We start from the raw sequence: 16,622 nt of genomic DNA, 5'->3' as shown, positions 1-16,622 counted from the left end.
AACCCGCGGGGGCGGAGCTTCGGAGGCGGGGGCGTGGCTTCACGACGTGCTGGGAGTTGTAGTCCTGCCCTCCTCCTGGACCTCGGCCCTGGGAGTGGCTCCAGCCGGTTAAACCAGGTTCCTGGGTTCGGTTCGACCTTGGTCGCTGTTCCCTTTCGTTATTTTATGGGGCAGGGTGGTAGCAATCCTACGCTTCTTGAAGAGCTGCAGAGGGGGGAAGATCCTGTTGGAACCTAAAGGACAAATACAAAGAAAGCACAGGATAGAGGGTGCAGGGAGATAGGGACGGGTATTGTTCTTACTTGAATGCGAGGAAATGAGCTAGAGCTACTGCCTAAGAGATGAAGGTTGCACTTAAAAGTAGGAGCTCTTTGAACAGGCTACTGTAGGAAGCATGCAATACAGTGTATCGCTAATGAAGCCTTCATCCGTAATGACAAGAGAATCAGAGCGAAGTAAAAGGAGCCTGGAGAGCAATGTTAGGAGGGTTAGAGGGGATTTTGAGTTAAAATCGGGAGTTAAAGTTGTTTGTAAAAAGCAATTAGAGCTATGGAGTTGGAAAATGACACCCCCCCACCCCCACCCCGCCAAGTTACTCAGTTCCTTTTATGTCATACTTCCTCCATTTATTTTCTGAAAATGAACCTCAGTGGTGTCTTTTCCTCAGGCTGGGGGGGAAGGGAAGGCGCAGGGGATGCATATCAGAGCGAAAGAAAGTTAAAGTATGAGAAGAGGGTATTGTATCCTCATTTGGATGCAGGTGGGGTTAGTCCTTAGGGAGGATGTTTAGGAAAAAGAGTACCAGGATGGGAAAGTGAGGGAAACTGGAATATTGTTCTTGAGAGAGTAATCAAAGTACCCAAAAAAACTATAGAAATTCTTCAGAGAACCAGGCTTACTTTCCTTCCTGGAAATGATTTATGGCAATGCATAGATGTACATCCACATAAGAGTTTTACATTTTTTTCCAGGAAATTCTGGAAAGGAGCTGAAGGAATAGATTATATAGATGTACGTGAGAAGTCACCATGCAAATCCTCCCCCAATAAGGTTAAGAGGGTAGGAACATCCTGGCCAGTGCTCAAGACTCTATTGTCTTGCTTCTGAGCATAGCAAACCAGAAGAGATAGGGATAAGACAACTCGTCTCATCTCTCCTTTGAGCTGTTACCACAGCATTTGCTGACTTAATAACGGGAATCAAACCTATCTTGTTCATTGGTAGTTCCACAGAGACTTGCATAGTGTCTGACTCATAGTAGATGTTGAATGGATGTTTATTAACTCCCTTAAAAAAAAATACCTGCATTCTTTTCTTATTCCCTTGCCTCTGAACCCTGAATTGCCTATCAGACTAGGCCTAGCACCCTGTGCCTAGCACATACGTTATGTTTGATGTTTCTAAATTGAATTGAATGAAAATGGGAACTATAAAAGCAGAGAGAAGGATAAGATGAACTCCACCCCTGTAGGCTAGAATGAAGGGAACATACCAAGTGACTGAAAGTGGGAGAAGGGGTGTGGCATATACAGCAGGGAAAGAGACTACCTGCTTCCTCCCTTTTCCCATCCTGTGTGCAGAAAATTGAGAAAGAGGTGAGGTGAAATCAGTACTTAGCAGAGAGGAAGTAACTAGTCTTAACTGAAAGTTTTTTTTTTTTTGAAATCAGAAACAATGCAGCAGGTGCTTGGAGAGTCTGACAATGATGTTGATATTGTTCCCATACTTCGTAGTCCGAGACACGCAGAGAAGGGAGACTATTTTCAGTCTAGAAAAAATGCTCATCCCTTCCTCAGAATAATTTGACTGTGAAGAAAGAGATTGTGATGAAGCCTCGGAGAGAAGGGCAGTTCTGGATAGTGATAGTAAGTCAGGGACAGCGAGAGGGAGGGTGAGCTTTTTGTGAGGACTGGGAACAAGGAAGGAAAGTAGGGGAGAGGGGAAACTCCTTGGTAGGCTGGGATTTTTGTTGTTTGGTTTGGGTTTCTTTGGGTTTTTTGTGGGTTTTTTTGTTTGTTTGTTTTGTTTTTCTGGAAGTGGCAGCAGGAGGCCTGAATGGATCTAGTCTAGAGCCAGAGGGTCTCAATGAACATGTTTCCATCAAAGTTCACTTTGCCTCTCTTGATCTGGGCAGCTGTGGCTGAGGACCGCACTGGTAGTAACTGATGGCCCAGTCAGTCAGCAAGTGGGCGGGGAATTCCCCCCCCTGGGAGAAGGGTTGCTGCAGCTCCTTCCCTGCTTTGGAGGAGGGCAGAAGGCGGGGTAAGTTTGGTGGGAAACGCTGTAATTTCCTTTTTTACTTTCAAGGCACTAGTGCAGAATCCAGAATGGATGTCCTCTTTGTAGCCATCCTTGCTGTGCCACTCATCCTGGGTAAGTACACGTCTCTCCCTGAGCTTTTGAGCCAGGTCTTCTACCATAAATGGGGTGGGAGAAAAGAAAATGAGGAGGGGGCAGGAGGTGCAGTTCAAAAGGAGTGATAACACTTTCTCAACTGTGTTAGATGTCAGGGGCAGAGGGGGAACCTGGAAATTAGGGCCAGGAAAAGGGGAGGAGAGCATAGTCCTGTCAAAGAAGAGACAGCTGACGGGGATGGAGCCCCAGCCGTGGGGAGGTCCTAACAAGAGTGAACTCAGCTCGCCATCACCACAGACTTGAACAAGATGAGAAGGACTAAAGTGAGAGTGGAGAGAGGTGGACTCTTTGAAGGTGGGGGAGTCTGAAACTAGCGAGGGAAGCCAGGGTATCTTCTTTCCCAGCGAGTTGGAGAAAAACTTTGTATTAGTAAAGACACAGAAGGGGTGGCCTTTAAGATAGTGAGTACTGTCTGCCTTCAGGGACAAGGTCCCAAAAGTAGCTTGGCTCCTTCCCTCCTTTGTTCCCAGTCTGCCAGGTGCTCTCATTGTTTCCTTTTCCTCCAGACTCTGTGTCATTGCTTGGGGTTAAGAGAGAGCATTCAAGGAGCTTAGGGAAATATTTAGCAGGAGGCCTAGAATTCCTGACCCAATCAAGTCCAAGCCACATATTTTTAATCCTGGAAAGGAAGAAAAACTAATGCAGATGGATCATTTAGTCCAGCTGACTCATTTTAAGAAAGCGGATGTTAACTGGCTTGTTCAGAGATATTTTACTAGTTAGCATTGAAACTGGAACTAAAGCCCAAGTCCAAGAGGCTGTGTGTGTGTGTTAGTTGTGGGAGACACTGCTAAGAGAACATCTCTCACAAATACAGTAGGTCTAGAGCATACTGAGGAGTGGATTTGGAGGTCTTAATTTCTGGTGTCTCTCTGCTTCCTACCTTTTTAAGGCTTAGTTTGGGTTACAGTATGTGGAGGGAGCCGTTTTCTCTTCTGGGAGTTCCCGGATTGAAAGGGCACAGTGTAACAGGTCTCATCAGAGTTATGGAGCCCAAAAGACTGAGAAAGGTTTAGAGGTGCAGAGGCAGGGAGATAGTAGAGGGGAGGCAGAAGGAAAGGAAACTGATAGAGCTGAGGTCAACGTCAGGTGTCCTTCTATTGCTAAGGAGTTCCAGATGCCCCCTGACCTCTAGTCCTTGTCCCCCTAGGACAAGAATATGAGGATGAAGAAGGACTGGAAGAGGATGACTATTATCAGGTGGTCTATTATTACACAATCACCCCCAACTATGGTGAGTATGTATAAGGTTCTGACCCTTCGCAGGATGGAGAGAGGTTTGGGAGCTGCTCAGTTCTGACACTTTGACTTTTCCTTTACAATGGTATAACTAGGTCAGAGAGAAATGTGGCTATGAGCAAAGACTATCAAGCTCATGATGTTATGTCTCAAACTAGTGATTTTCAATCCTTTAGAAATTGATTGAAACAACTTGAAATTTTTCAAATTTGTACATGATTTTAGACACCAGATTGAAAATATAAATGCATACACATTCACAAACATTTTTTTTTAATGGTATAGTGGTATAGACAGTTCAGCAATTTCCTTTTTTTTTTTTTTAATTTTTGGGTTTATTTATTTGTTTATTTATTTATTTATGGCTGTGTTGGGTCTTCGTTTCTGTGCGAGGGCTTTCTCTAGTTGCGGCAAGTGGGGGCCACTCTTCATCGCGGTGCGCGGGCCTCTCATTATCGCGGCCTCTCTTGTTGCGGAGCACAGGCTCCAGAGGCGCAGGCTCAGTAGTTGTGGCTCACGGGCCAGTTGCTCCGCGGCATGTGGGATCCTCCCAGACCAGGGCTCGAACCCGTGTCCCCTGCATTGGCAGGCAGATTCTCAACCACTGCGCCACCAGGGAAGCCCCCACAAACATTTTAACATCAAAAGTTCATTAGAATTATACCAGTAAATTTTACAACTTGAGCAAATTGAAGTATTCTGAACAATTTCTTCCTCTTCTCATTTCCAGATCTAGTGCTACCTTTGTTACTACTGATTTTTTTTCTCCTTCCCAGATGACTTTGGTGCAAACTTCACTGTTGATTACTCTATGTTTGAGTCAGAGAACAGGCTGGTGAGTGATATCTACATGACCCTCTAGGAGGATCAGGATAGGTAACAGTTAAAAAGAAACTGGGCATTGTTGAAATGTAAATGATGAACAGGAATAAAAATTAGTTAGGTGAAGTGAAACTAGGTAGTGAGCCCAAAACAAATTTGTTAACCAAAGCTGGGGATGAAGCCAGAATGCAGTAGGTTTGCTAAGACACTGAAAGGGAGGAACAATCCTTGAGTCAAGGGAATTGGTGAATGGGATGGGTACATAATCCATGCAAACATGAAGTAGGGAAGATCCCTGAGTTTAAGTCTTGGGGGATGGGGAGGGGGGAGAAGAGGTGGTGAAGGAGAAAAGAACTCTAAATCGAAAATCTATGAGGATGTTGAATGGAGGCAGTGATAACTCTGTGTTTCCTAATCCTACTGAGGGCAGAACAAGTTGGATGAGGAGGTAATGGAAGCAGTAGAGACTACCATTAGTCGTGAAACAGACCCTGCAGACCATCAGAAGCCTGTAACAGAGAAACCAGTGACAGTGGAACCAGTGAGTGGATTGGGGATAAGGGGGGAGGGAGACAGACAACCCTTACCCTGGATAGATCCCAGGGCTGGTGACGTGCAGCAGAGGGAGGCTTTGGTGGATGGGGGAACCAAATAACTAGTACTACAATGCAGGTGTTCATCTCAGCTTGGCCATCATTTCTTTCACTGAGATTTAACACTAACCCTGTATACAGAACACTGGGAAGATTTGGTGCAGTTAAATTTCAGTTGAATAGTATTTACTGTGTAAGTAACCTATGCCTAAAGCTGCTGATGATGCTGATGATGCTGAAAAAGAAATCTGTGATGTTGTTATTGTCCTCAAAGTATTCATAAAACTCAAGTTTGCACTTATGAAACATTTAAAACAAAATGAAAAGATTTGTCACAATGTTAAATTGCATATACATTTGACAGCATATGACAAACAAGTGCTTTAGGCTGTGGAAGGAGAGAGATTAGCACAGGCTGAAGTTGTCTGGAAGACTTTTAGGAGGTAATTGTGCCTGAAATACACTTTGAAGAATAGGTGAGCTTTTGATTGGCAGGAAGTTATGAAAGGATGAAAGCAATTAGGGGGAAGAATAGTTATTCCAAGAGTGAAAGAGCTGCATAGACAAGGGGGATAGAACAAGCAGGGTATGTTTAGTGGATGGAGTATGATTGAAGGAGAGGGTATATGGAAAGGAACGGTGGGAAATTAAGAAATAAAATTTACAATGCTCCAAATATTTGCTTGGTAATCTCACATATGGGAAGATAGGGCCAAATTACAGAGTCTGAAGTATCAGGGTAAGGTTCAGACTTATAAGCAATAGGGAGCCTAGTAAGTTCTTCAGTGTGGTAAACACACAATGAAAGTGGTATTTTTGAAAAATGATTTATCTGGTTGTATGAAGGATGCAGTGGAGTGGAGAGAGACTCATGAGATTTGCATCATTCCAGAAACAATCCATTAAAGGTCTGGACTAGGGAAGTGGCATTTTGAATGGAGAGGAGAAAAATAAGAAACATTTTGAAGAAAATGCCTTGCTCCAGTGATAATTTCATATGGGCAATAAATGAGGAGAGAGTTAAGATAACTTAAAAGTTTTAAACATGGATATCTGGGAAAATGGTTGACCAAAATGGGAACTGTGGGAGATCAGAGTGATTTAGGAGTGAAGTTACAAATTTGGTATTGGCCAAGCTGAATTTATAGTGACAGCCCTATGAGGGTGTCGTAAAGGTAGCTGAATTAAGTCAGTGCTACAGTTCTAAGTGCAAAGTCACAGTTACAAAAGTAGATGAGCTCATTAGAGCCAGTACACACAGAAGACCAAAAGGCCAATGACTGTGCCGGTAGTTAGTAGAAGAGGAATCAACCAAGGAAATGGAGACAAGCTGATTGGAGAGGTAGGCAGATAGCCAAATTTGTATTATAAAGTCTAGAAGAGAAAGCTTAATACAATCAATCAAAAGCTACCAAGAGGCCAAGGAGAAGGAGGTGATTGATAATCACAGAGAAAGCAGTTTTAATTGAGTGGATGTAGCAAAAGCTAGATTTTGTGGCGTTAGAGCGGGACTACATTGTGAGGAAGTGGAGGGAGAGGATAGACCAACCATCTGAGAAATCTGGTAATGCAAAAAGAGAAGCAACAGCTAGAAAGGGCAACAGGATCAAAGTGCAGTCTGAATATAGTTGAACACAGATGGGAAGAATTAGTAGAAATGGAAAGCTGATGCTTGACAAGGACAGATAAATATTTTAAAGTATATAGTAGGCTCCCTTTAGATTGTAAACTCTGTGAGGACAGAACCACTGTCTTAATTATATTTATATCCCCCCTATGGCACCTAGCACAGTGACTAGCATAGTGTCATGCACATAGCTTAAAAAATAAAACAAAAAACATCTCATTGAATTGAGTCAGGTCTCCCTGGTATGGTCAGGAATGGCTGAAAGGCACAGAGGAAAGGACTTCTTATAGTGATGGGGAGGAGGGCTGGATCTTTCTCTAAGCTCAGAGGAAAGAAGACAGAGATTGGTGTAAAGAGATGGTTATCCTTCCAGAGTGGGAGGTGGGCAGTAGGAAGGATGACACTAGCCTACTATGAGGGGATGTCTGTATTTTAGCAGAGTCCAGATCTGAACAATGCTGTATCCAGTCTGCAGAGTCCTGGTGCACTCCTCCTGTCCTGGGCCCTCGTTCAGGGGGGGATGTATTTCATGTAGAAGGTGAGAGTGCAGCCACTGGCCTTGGGGGAGTCTGTGAAGCAATTTTACCAGTATCTCTGGCTAGTGTTTCCAGCCTGGTCAATTCTCTCTCAGCTGCTTAAAGAGGGATCACATATAGAAAAATCTTATCTAACTTTAAGGAGGTTTAGGAGATGTTGAGGCAAAGGCCTTTGTAATAAGAGTCATTACTTTTTCTGAACTGGGAGGATTTCAGGACCTCCTAGAGCAGAAGCAGGTGGAATGGAGAAGAAACTTCTCCAGGTTTCCAGTCTGCCTCGAGGAATCAAAGCTGGTTCCAGCTGGCCTGGTTTAAGGCTCTTCAGGTGATAGAGGGCAAAATGGGAGGGGCTCTACAACCTGGCAGAGTCAAGAGGCAGAAGTGGGGGTGGTTCCCTAGTGTAGGGGAGAGATGGTGGAAAGGGGGAAGGAAGAGAAACCTGTATTATAGGGAAGGAATTTAAGTTGGTAATCTAAATAACTATGGGCATGAAGGGGTTTAGCAGAAGGAAGGAGTGAAGAGGGGAGGGGGACACATCTAGTGGACGTCATGGGGAAATCTAGCTCAAAATAAGAAATCTGGGGGGTTTCCATAGAGGTGGGAGGGGCTTCCTGAGTCCCCTGACCTTGTTTTTTTGTTTTTTGTTTTTCCCTTTCTTCCTTTTTTTTTTTTTTTAGGAGAGGGAAGGCTGCTACGACTCATTGGATGGGGTTTTGGGAAGAGGAGAGTGGAAGATTAAATAAATAAATGAAGTAATCTGGTTACTCTCTACTCCTTTATGAGGGTCAGTTCTAAAGCTGCAACACTGAAGAGAGCACCAGGATATAGGTGTGGGAAGGGTAGATTAGAAAGGGAGTTAGGCGACAGTAGAGTTAGAGGGAATTATTAGGGCTGTGAAAAAATAAACCCTGAAATTTTGGGAATAATGGAGAAAAACACCCACAAACAACAGGTTTATTCACAGCCTATAATTCCCTCTAATTCTACTGTTTTGCTTTATCATATATGGTGTTGAGACAGTATGTTTGCAGAAAGAAAGTTGAAGTGGAACCCTTTTTTCCTTTTTATAAAATAAGCACATTGTTAAACATACGTAAAATATCAAAAACTACTTAGAATAGATTTTTAAAATTCACACCCTCCTCCACTTATCTCCCCACTGCAGCTCCTAACTATGTACCCTTTTCAGTTAGTAATTAAGGCATTCGGGGACAAACTGTTTTTTTCTTCTTATAAACTTATTTATTTATTTTTGGCTGCTTTGGGTCTTTGTTGCTGCAGGCTTTCTCTAGTTGCGGCGAGCGGGGGCTACTCTCGGTTGCGGTGCGCGGGCTTCTCATAGCAGTGGCTTCTCTTGTTGTGGAGCACGGGCTCTAGACGCGTGGGCTTCAGTAGTTGTGGCTTGCGGGCTCTAGAGTGCAGGCTCAATAATTGTGGCACATGGGCTTAGTTGCTCCGCGGCACGTGGGATCTTCCTCGACCAGGGCTCAAACCTGTGTCCCCTGCATCGGCAGGCAGATTCTTAACCACTGCGTCACCAGGGAAGCCCAGGGACAAACTTTAAAAAGAAAAAAATTTTTTTTCCTTTTATCCTTCGACCCTAATCAGAACTGGGCTGCCCCCTTGCGGTCTCTTGGATGTTATAGCTTCAATCAGCCCACAGTCCCTGGGTCCTGTCCCCTTCTCTCCACTGTGCTCTCAATACTGCAAGGGGGAGTTCCCCGGTGGCTTAGTGGTTAGCACTCCGGGCTTTCGCTGCGGTCACCCGGATTCAATTCCTGGTTGGGGAACTGAGATCCCGCAAGCCTCCCGGCACAGCAAAAGAAAACAAACAAACAAAACAAAACAAAGCACTGCACGGGCCAGTGAATAGTAAACTCCGGACTTGCCACCCTCCGTCCTTCAAATCTTCTCCAGAGGACAAATGAAGAAACTTAAGCTGGACAAGTACATAATCTAGGAGATCAGAGACCTACCCACTCTCCTTTTCTTGTGCTAAGAAACACAGAACTAAGGGCACAGGGCCCGGGGAACCGGGGTAGAAAAGTCAGGAACAACCCAGCGGGGCTTTGACCTCTGGAGTCGTGGCGGGCTGGCATCTGAGCTGGTAACGTGCGTGGCGGGTTACATAAGGAAAGGGCTGGTGGAGCCGCCCCAGCGGGAGCCGGGGAGAGGACGCGGTGTTCTCGGCAGCAATCCCCACCCTCCTCACCCAGCAGGGCAGGAGGCACCCAACTTGTAAGAGAAGGAGGAGGAGGGGAGGGTGAAACAGAGACGGGGGAGTCACGAGAGCTGGGCCGCCGAGAGGGGGAGAGTATACATAGTGGCACACATCCATTCTCTCACACACGTTGCAGACGCAAGTCGCTGATCGTTTCCACGTGCTGCACTCGTGAGCGGAGGCGCTGAAAGAGGGGGCAGAGGGGTCGGTTCCCAAGGAAGAGCCAAGAGTCCCACATCTCAAGGCTTACCCCTTAGGTCACACAACCAGTCTTGCACACTCCAGCTGCGCGGCTCCGGCGCACCACCATCCTATTTAAAGCCACAGGCTCCGCCCTTTTCCTCCCCTCCCTTCTTTTCCACTCTTTTTCCATCCTCCTTCTCTCATCACCGGGTCCTCCTCGCTAGCCGCATGTAGGGGCGGAGCACGGAATGCTTACCTTCCAACCAATCGTCACCTGACTGCCTCTTTATTGGCCGAGCCCCTGTATGCTGTAGCAAATGGAATGTGAACTTCAGTAACGAGAGTCACGTGCCACCGGCTAGACAACCAATGAGGGTGCGAGGTCTGTGTACGCCGGGGGAAGGCACGTGCGGAGCTGCACGTGTCTGGGAGGGGGAAGGGGCGGGACCCAGTGGGAGGGAGGCGGAGGTGGGTAGCCCTGACCCGAGAGTCGGAGTAGGAGCTGGAGACAGCCTGGGCTGAGCCGACCAACACAGGTGAGGAGACTCAGGTCAGGGAGCGATCCGCGCAGGAGGATCAGACCCGGTGGGAGTGGGCTTAGGGACTCAACGCGGATATTGGTATTGCGAGGGATCGCATCACGTGGCAGGCGCGACTGGAGATGGTCCGGCGCAGGGATCCTGATCAGAAAGATTGGCAAGAGGAGGGAGGTTGCTGCCGGGTCCCTAGGTGGGTTCGGGTGCTGCAGATTTCCGGCTTGCCGGTGGCGTGATCTCAGGTAGAGAGGCTCGCTGCGGGGTCAGGATGAGACCAGAAGAGGCGAACCGGGGAAAGGTGTCAAATCATTATATTTACTCTGAACTGAGGGAAAAGAGTCTGTGTCAGGCTAAGAGCTGCTCTGCGGAGGCCAGAGAGGCAATCCAGGTTCTTAATGGAGGAGGGGAGGCGGGGAAGATGACTTTTTTTATTGTCCCTGAGACAGGTAATATTGGGGAGGGAGAGAAGAGATATTATGATCGCAGACAGTACACCCTAGTCTCCCAGTCCATTTCCTAATACTCAGATTCTGGTTTCAAACTCCCTCGCTTTGCTCTTCAGTTGCAGGTCCCGATGTTTGGGCACTCCGGGAGCTGCTCTCCAGCCCCTGATTCTGAACCTATGGATTCTCCATCTAGCGTTTCTTCCTACTCTCTTTATTCCTCTTTTTCCACCTCCCCAGTGAACAGTGACTCTGGCTTCCCCTCCGATAGTGAGAGGGAGGACAAGTGGGCCCATGGCCCCAGGCCAGACACTGTTGGTCAGAGGGGAGGTTCTCGGCCCAGCCCTGGTCCTATCCGCTGCAGGCAACGACCCAAGGTTTCCAGTAAGCAACCTACAGCATCTCACTCGGAACAGCGGGGCTTGGCTTCTTCTATGTCAGGATCTGGGGTCAAAAGATCAAGAGGTGGTGAATTGGAGACCGGTCTAAACATCCAGGGTTGTACCACAGAAGGAGACCTGCTCTTTGCTCAGAAGGTAAGAGAAAGCTGGGGAAAGGAGATACGACCAAGTGGCTTAGCACCCAGTTGGTTGGTAAGGACCCCATGAGGATAATATTGGCTCTCAGATTGGGAGATGGAAGAATAAGTACTGGTGTGGGCAGTTCTTGGTCTTCTCATACCCTTTGTCCTGTTTTTCTACAGTGTAAAGAGCTCCGAGGATTCATACCCCCTCTCACAGACCTACTGAATGGACTGAAGATGGGTCGATTTGAGAGAGGTAGTTATCTGATTACTTGTATTCATTTGAGCTACATTCATCTTTCTGTCTCTCAAAATATGTTTTGAATGTGTATTTCTCTTAAGTCTTTGTTTGGGGCCTGGATGATTCCCTTTTTCTCCTGTGACAATTTGTTTAGGTGAATCCATTTTAAGCCCTTCTGTCTTTCCTTTACCTGATTAAATTCTTGAATCTCAATCCTTGATCTCTCTTTCTCTTTCCTGACCCCAGGATTGAGCAGTTTCCAGCAGAGCGTGGCAATGGACAGGATCCAGCGTATAGTAGGTGTTTTGCAGAAGCCACAGATGGGGTAATTGATTCTTGATTCTTGATTCTTTCCTCAGTACTTCATAAAAAAGGAGCTATCTCCAATCCTGTCCTGTTGCTTTTTTCACACCTAATGGCTTTTTTTTTTTTCCCCCACAGAGAGCGTTATCTAGGAACCCTGCTACAGGTAGAAGGAATGTTAAAGACTTGGTTTCCTCATATAGCTGCCCAGAAGTCATCATTGCATAGTCAGCTGACCAAGGTGAGAACTTATAAACCTGAGGAAAAGGTGGGGAAATAACCAAAGAAATGACGTGTACACGCAGAAATGGGCTCCCTCTTCCATTTTCTTTTGGATCTTTTCATCTTTTCAACAAGTTTTCTTTTCAGGGAAGGGAATGCCTAAACTTCCTTCATTGTCTTGATTTCTAGGTGTTTTGGGGTTCTATTTTGTTTGGATTATTTCAAGGAACTCCATGGAATTTAGCTGTGTTCCTCATGTTGTAGCTTATCTGCTTTCTGCCTAGATACAGAATGCTTTTTACCTGGCCAAATGAATCATGCAGGAAGATTCCTCAGCTTCTCTCTGCAAATCTTTTCTCTTCTGCTGCCCCTAAACCCCTTTTCCTCTCCCTCTTTTTACTCCTTCCCACGTACCCTTGTATCCCTCTGGAAGCATGGGTTTTGAGGACTGGTCACAAGAAGTACATCACTGGGAGGGGTGAAGGCACCCATGGGGCACCCATAAGGAGAATGTTGCAAAGATTCTTTTTCTTTTTATTCTTTTTTATTTATTTTTGGCTACGTTGGGTCTTAGTTGCTGCGCGCGGGCTTTCTCTATTTGCGGCGAGCAGATGCCAGTCTTCGTTGTGGTGCGCGGGCTTCTCATTGCAGTGGCTTCTCTTGTTGTGGAGCACAGGGTCTAGGCGCACAGGCTTCAGTTGTTGTGGCACGCGGACTCAGTAGTTGTGGTGCACGGGCTTAGTTGCTCCGCTGCATGTGGGATCTTCCTGGACCCATGTCCCCTGCCTTGGAAGGCGGATTCTTAACCATTGCACCACCAGGGAAGTCCCTGAAAAGATTCTTAGATCTAGTGTGGAATGACCTATTTTCTGTGCCTTCAAATAATAGAGTACGTAGGGGGCACTCAAACGATAGGGAGAGGAAAGTCTCCTGTAGCTAATGGACAGTCCTTGTTTTCAACTGCTGTGGGAATAATTGATTTAAAAATAAGCAGGAGGGGACTTCCCTGGTGGCACAGTGGTTAAGAATCTGCCTGCTAACGCAGGGGACACGGGTTCAAGCCGTGGTCTGGGAAGATCCCACATGCCACGGAGCAACTAAGCCCGTGAGCCACAACTACTGAGCCTGTGCTCTAGAGCCCGTGAGCCACAACTACTGAGCCCACGTGCCACAACTACTGAAGCCCGCGTGCCTGGAGCCTGTGCTCCTCAACAAGAGAAACCACTGCAATGAGAAACCCGTGCACCGCAACGAAGAGTAGACCCCGCTCACCACAACTAGAGAAAGCCTGCGCAGCAACGAAGACCCAACGCAGCCAAAAATAAACAAATAAATAAATTTTTAAAAAAAGTAGGAAGGGGACTTCCCTGGTGGTGCAGTGGTTAAGAATCTGCCTGCCAATGCAGGGGGCACGGGTTCGAGCCCTGGTCCGGGAAGATCCCACATGCCGCAGAGCCACTAAGCCCGTGTGCCACAACTACTGAGCCTGCGCTCTAGAGCCCGTGAACCACAACTACTTACTGAGCCTAAGTGCCACAACTACTGAAGCCCACGCGCCTAGAGCCCGTGCTCCGCAACAAGAGAAGCCACCGTGATGAGAAGCCCGTGCACTACAACAAAGAGTAGCCCCCGCTCGCCGCAACTAGAGAAAGCCCGCGCACAGCAGCAACGAAGACCCAAGGCAGCCAAAAAAATAAATAAATAAAATAAATTTATTTTAAAAATTACAAAATAAATACATAAACATAAGCAGGAGGATCTTGCCTGCATATTAATCTACACTTCTTAAGGAACTCAACATAGGAAATTAGAACTTAAAATACAGAAATTGGGAAATGATGATTCCAGTTAAAAATAGACTTTTTAGAAAGAAGTTCTAAAATAAATTAGTTTATAAATAGTGAGTATGTATGAGACTGTTTGTTTTATTTTGTATACGTGTGAATAGCCAGTGCCTATATAGTGTGTGGTACAAGAATTTGTTATATAAATGAAAGTAGTTTGGTTATTAAAACTTTTACTTAATCATGGCCTGACAGGAAATTATCTATTGCATAAAACAAGGTATGTTAGCATTACGGAGTTCCCAAGGAAAGCAAATGTTTAAGCAAGCAGGTGGAGTTAATCTGAAACCTTTCTCACATAATTCTCTTTTCTCCCCCTCCCTAGCATTCTCCAGGCCACCACAGTTATCCAGCTGCTTCCTCTCCTGCACTTTCTGTGGAAAAGATGGACCAGACACAGCTAGGACAGCTAATATTGAAACCAAAGCAGCCTTGGCACCTCACTGAATGGCCAGCTATGAACCTCACTTGGATCCACACTACTCCAATTTGCAATCCCCCTCTCAGTTCCCCAGGTACCATCTCCTTTAGCCATGGTCCTTTAGGCACTGGAACCAGCATTGGTGTCATCCTTTTCCTCCAGCATGGAGTACAGCCCTTCACCCACTCAGCCCCAACCACTCCAGTTCCATCTACTACTACAGCATCTCCTGTCATCCCTGGTGATCCTAAGAAACTCTCTGGAGAGGGGCCTTGTTGCCACAATTTGCCAGTAACTCTGCCATCAGACTGGAGCTGTACCCCATCCCCTCCTGGTCTACCCACCATGACCAGAGAGATGACCGTGGGAGACCTAGAACAGATGAGAAGCCACCCTTCTGTTGCTCCTGATGTCCGTCCTCTCAATCCCTAATGCAGGACTTGAGACTGTAGTTTCTAATTTGTGTAAATATATGTCTCTCGATATACTTTTTTAACTGTTAATGTGTGAATTTGTGTTGAGGGAAGAGAAATCCTTTCTGATTAAATAAATTTTATACCTAAACAGTTTGCTGACTGGGGGAAATTGAAACCTTCTGCCTCGAATTCCAATATTTATCCTCTGAGCTGCAGGAAAGAAAGGGGATGGGAATGTTTGTGAACCCGAGCTCCACCAAATTAGAAGTCTGGATGGGACAGTATACGTCCTGCGGGAAAGGAAAAGGGACTCTCTGCTGCTATCTTCCTAGGGAACACCCTTGGGACAGTTACAGGGTTCAGAGTTGGGTTGTTTTTTCATTCAGGCTCAGAGACTAGTACCTTTCTGTTTGTGTCTCTCACTCTTGTAACCTTCCAGCTGGCCCAGACTAGCAGGTTCTACTGCTCTGGGGTAGCTCTTTGCTTTGTTGGGAGCTGTTGATGCTTGTGGCTAAATGCATATGTAATCTACTGCTGCCAGAGGAGGGACACAAAAGCCCGAACAGCCACTGTGGTTGCCAGTTTTGAAGAGGAAGCAGTGCCCCAGAACTGTCAGAATGGGAAGTCCCCTCAGATGCTGGGCCTCCTTATTCAAAAAACTGCAGCTGCTAAATGTATGCTACCCAGTGTCATCAAAGGGCAAAACTGAAGTCTGTGAATTTACCTACATCTACCCTTCTCCACGTATTACTCTTTCTGATTTGTCACAGTTTCCATCAAAACCATGTCCTCTCCCAGCCTTGGCAAAGTTTCAGACTACTTAGTCATTTTAGTTATTGCATATTGGCTACTTAGCATATTCCTCATAGCTGGTTATACATCTTTCACCTGTTTCTCAAGTCCTCTGTTCTCAGTGAATTATTGTCTCATTTTATTTCAGACAACATGCCCTCCCCTTAAGGCAAACTTCTCCAGTTGTGCTTTTGATTACCTTGCACCTCTGGAACTTTTGCTGAGTCACTTATGCCCTCTTTACCTTGTAACTTCCATTTGTTATTGAATTATTTATTCTTTCTTTCTCCTACAAGTAATAATTATTCCTCCTGCAAGTATGATCAGGTACCCCCTTCTTGAAAATATCTCTCGAGGGACTTCCCTGGTGGCACAGTGGTTAAGAATCTGCCTGCCAATACAGGGGACACGGGTTCAATCCCTGGTCCAGGAAGATCCCATATGCCGTGGAGCAACTAAGCCCATGCGCCACAACTACTGAGCCTGCGCTCTAGAGTCTGTGAGCCACAACTACTGAAGCCCACACTCCTAGAGCCCGTGCTCTGCAATAAGAAAAGCCACCGCAATGAGAAGCCTGCACACCAAAACAAAGAGTAGCCCCCGCTCGCCGCAACTAGAAAAAGCCCGCGTGCAGCAATGAAGACCCAACGTAGCCAAAAATAAATAAATAAATAAATTTAAAAATAATTTTTAAAAAAAGAAAATATCTCTTGAACCCAACTGCCCTCTTTCTCATCTTTTCTCTATAATTCTTGACAGAGTAGTCTAGGGACTTCCCTGGCAGTCCAGTGGTTAAGACTCTGTGCTTCCACTGTAGTGGGCATGGGTTTGATCCCTGGTCGGGGAACTAAGATCCCCCATGCCATGCAGTGCAGCCAAAAAATTAAAAAACAAAAACAAACAACCCCCCCCCCAAAAAAGAGTAGTCTAATCATACTCTTTCTGACTCCTTTCCACCACTCAGTCCTTAAATTCTTGCAGCCTAGCATCCACTGCTATCACTCTACTGCACCTTCTTAAGTCACTAAGAAGATCTTACAGAATTAAAGTATTATAATGTAGCTTCCATCCAGTCAATAGCTAGATCCAGGGGCTTTTACAAAGCCTAGGTACTCCATGCTCTCGTTATCATTTGACACTCTTGGTAATGCCTACTGAAACTCTCCTCCCTTGGATCCCATGTCAGCACGATATCCTAATTCTCCTCTTACCTATCTGGCAACAACTTCTATATCTCTTAATAGC

At 46.0% G+C, this 16,622-nt stretch overlaps 2 protein-coding genes across 7 annotated transcripts; both read left to right on the top strand.

Moving 5' to 3' along the window:
* Window positions 1–85: 85 nt before the first annotated feature.
* C3H1orf54 (chromosome 3 C1orf54 homolog) lies at window positions 86–7,988 on the top strand. 4 transcript variants are annotated; one of them, XM_061186059.1, is made up of 7 exons: window positions 86–117; window positions 2,308–2,373; window positions 3,566–3,649; window positions 4,431–4,489; window positions 4,907–5,017; window positions 7,133–7,234; window positions 7,910–7,988. In XM_061186059.1, the coding sequence occupies exons 2-6, from the start codon at window positions 2,328–2,330 to the stop codon at window positions 7,229–7,231; spliced, it is 399 nt and encodes a 132-aa protein (XP_061042042.1). In that variant the 5' UTR covers window positions 86–117; window positions 2,308–2,327; the 3' UTR covers window positions 7,232–7,234; window positions 7,910–7,988. The 4 variants fall into 4 exon arrangements, with proteins under 4 accessions (XP_061042042.1, XP_061042045.1, XP_061042044.1 ...); XM_061186062.1 differs by having other exon boundaries at window positions 89–141; XM_061186061.1 differs by lacking the exon at window positions 86–117 and adding an exon at window positions 1,827–1,865 and having other exon boundaries at window positions 7,136–7,234.
* Window positions 7,954–14,645, top strand: CIART (circadian associated repressor of transcription). Of its 3 annotated transcripts, none has more exons than XM_061186055.1 (6): window positions 7,954–8,016; window positions 10,735–11,151; window positions 11,319–11,394; window positions 11,626–11,704; window positions 11,821–11,923; window positions 14,074–14,645. In XM_061186055.1, the coding sequence occupies exons 1-6, from the start codon at window positions 8,011–8,013 to the stop codon at window positions 14,599–14,601; spliced, it is 1,209 nt and encodes a 402-aa protein (XP_061042038.1). In that variant the 5' UTR covers window positions 7,954–8,010; the 3' UTR covers window positions 14,602–14,645. The 3 variants fall into 3 exon arrangements, with proteins under 3 accessions (XP_061042038.1, XP_061042039.1, XP_061042040.1); XM_061186056.1 differs by lacking the exon at window positions 7,954–8,016 and adding an exon at window positions 10,124–10,172; XM_061186057.1 differs by lacking the exon at window positions 7,954–8,016 and adding an exon at window positions 10,135–10,172 and having other exon boundaries at window positions 10,980–11,151.
* Window positions 14,646–16,622: the final 1,977 nt, after the last annotated feature.

Source organism: Eubalaena glacialis, chromosome 3 (genome assembly GCF_028564815.1).
Source record: "Eubalaena glacialis isolate mEubGla1 chromosome 3, mEubGla1.1.hap2.+ XY, whole genome shotgun sequence".
Taxonomy (NCBI): domain Eukaryota; kingdom Metazoa; phylum Chordata; class Mammalia; order Artiodactyla; family Balaenidae; genus Eubalaena; species Eubalaena glacialis.
This window is presented reverse-complemented; position numbering and strand designations above follow the sequence as displayed.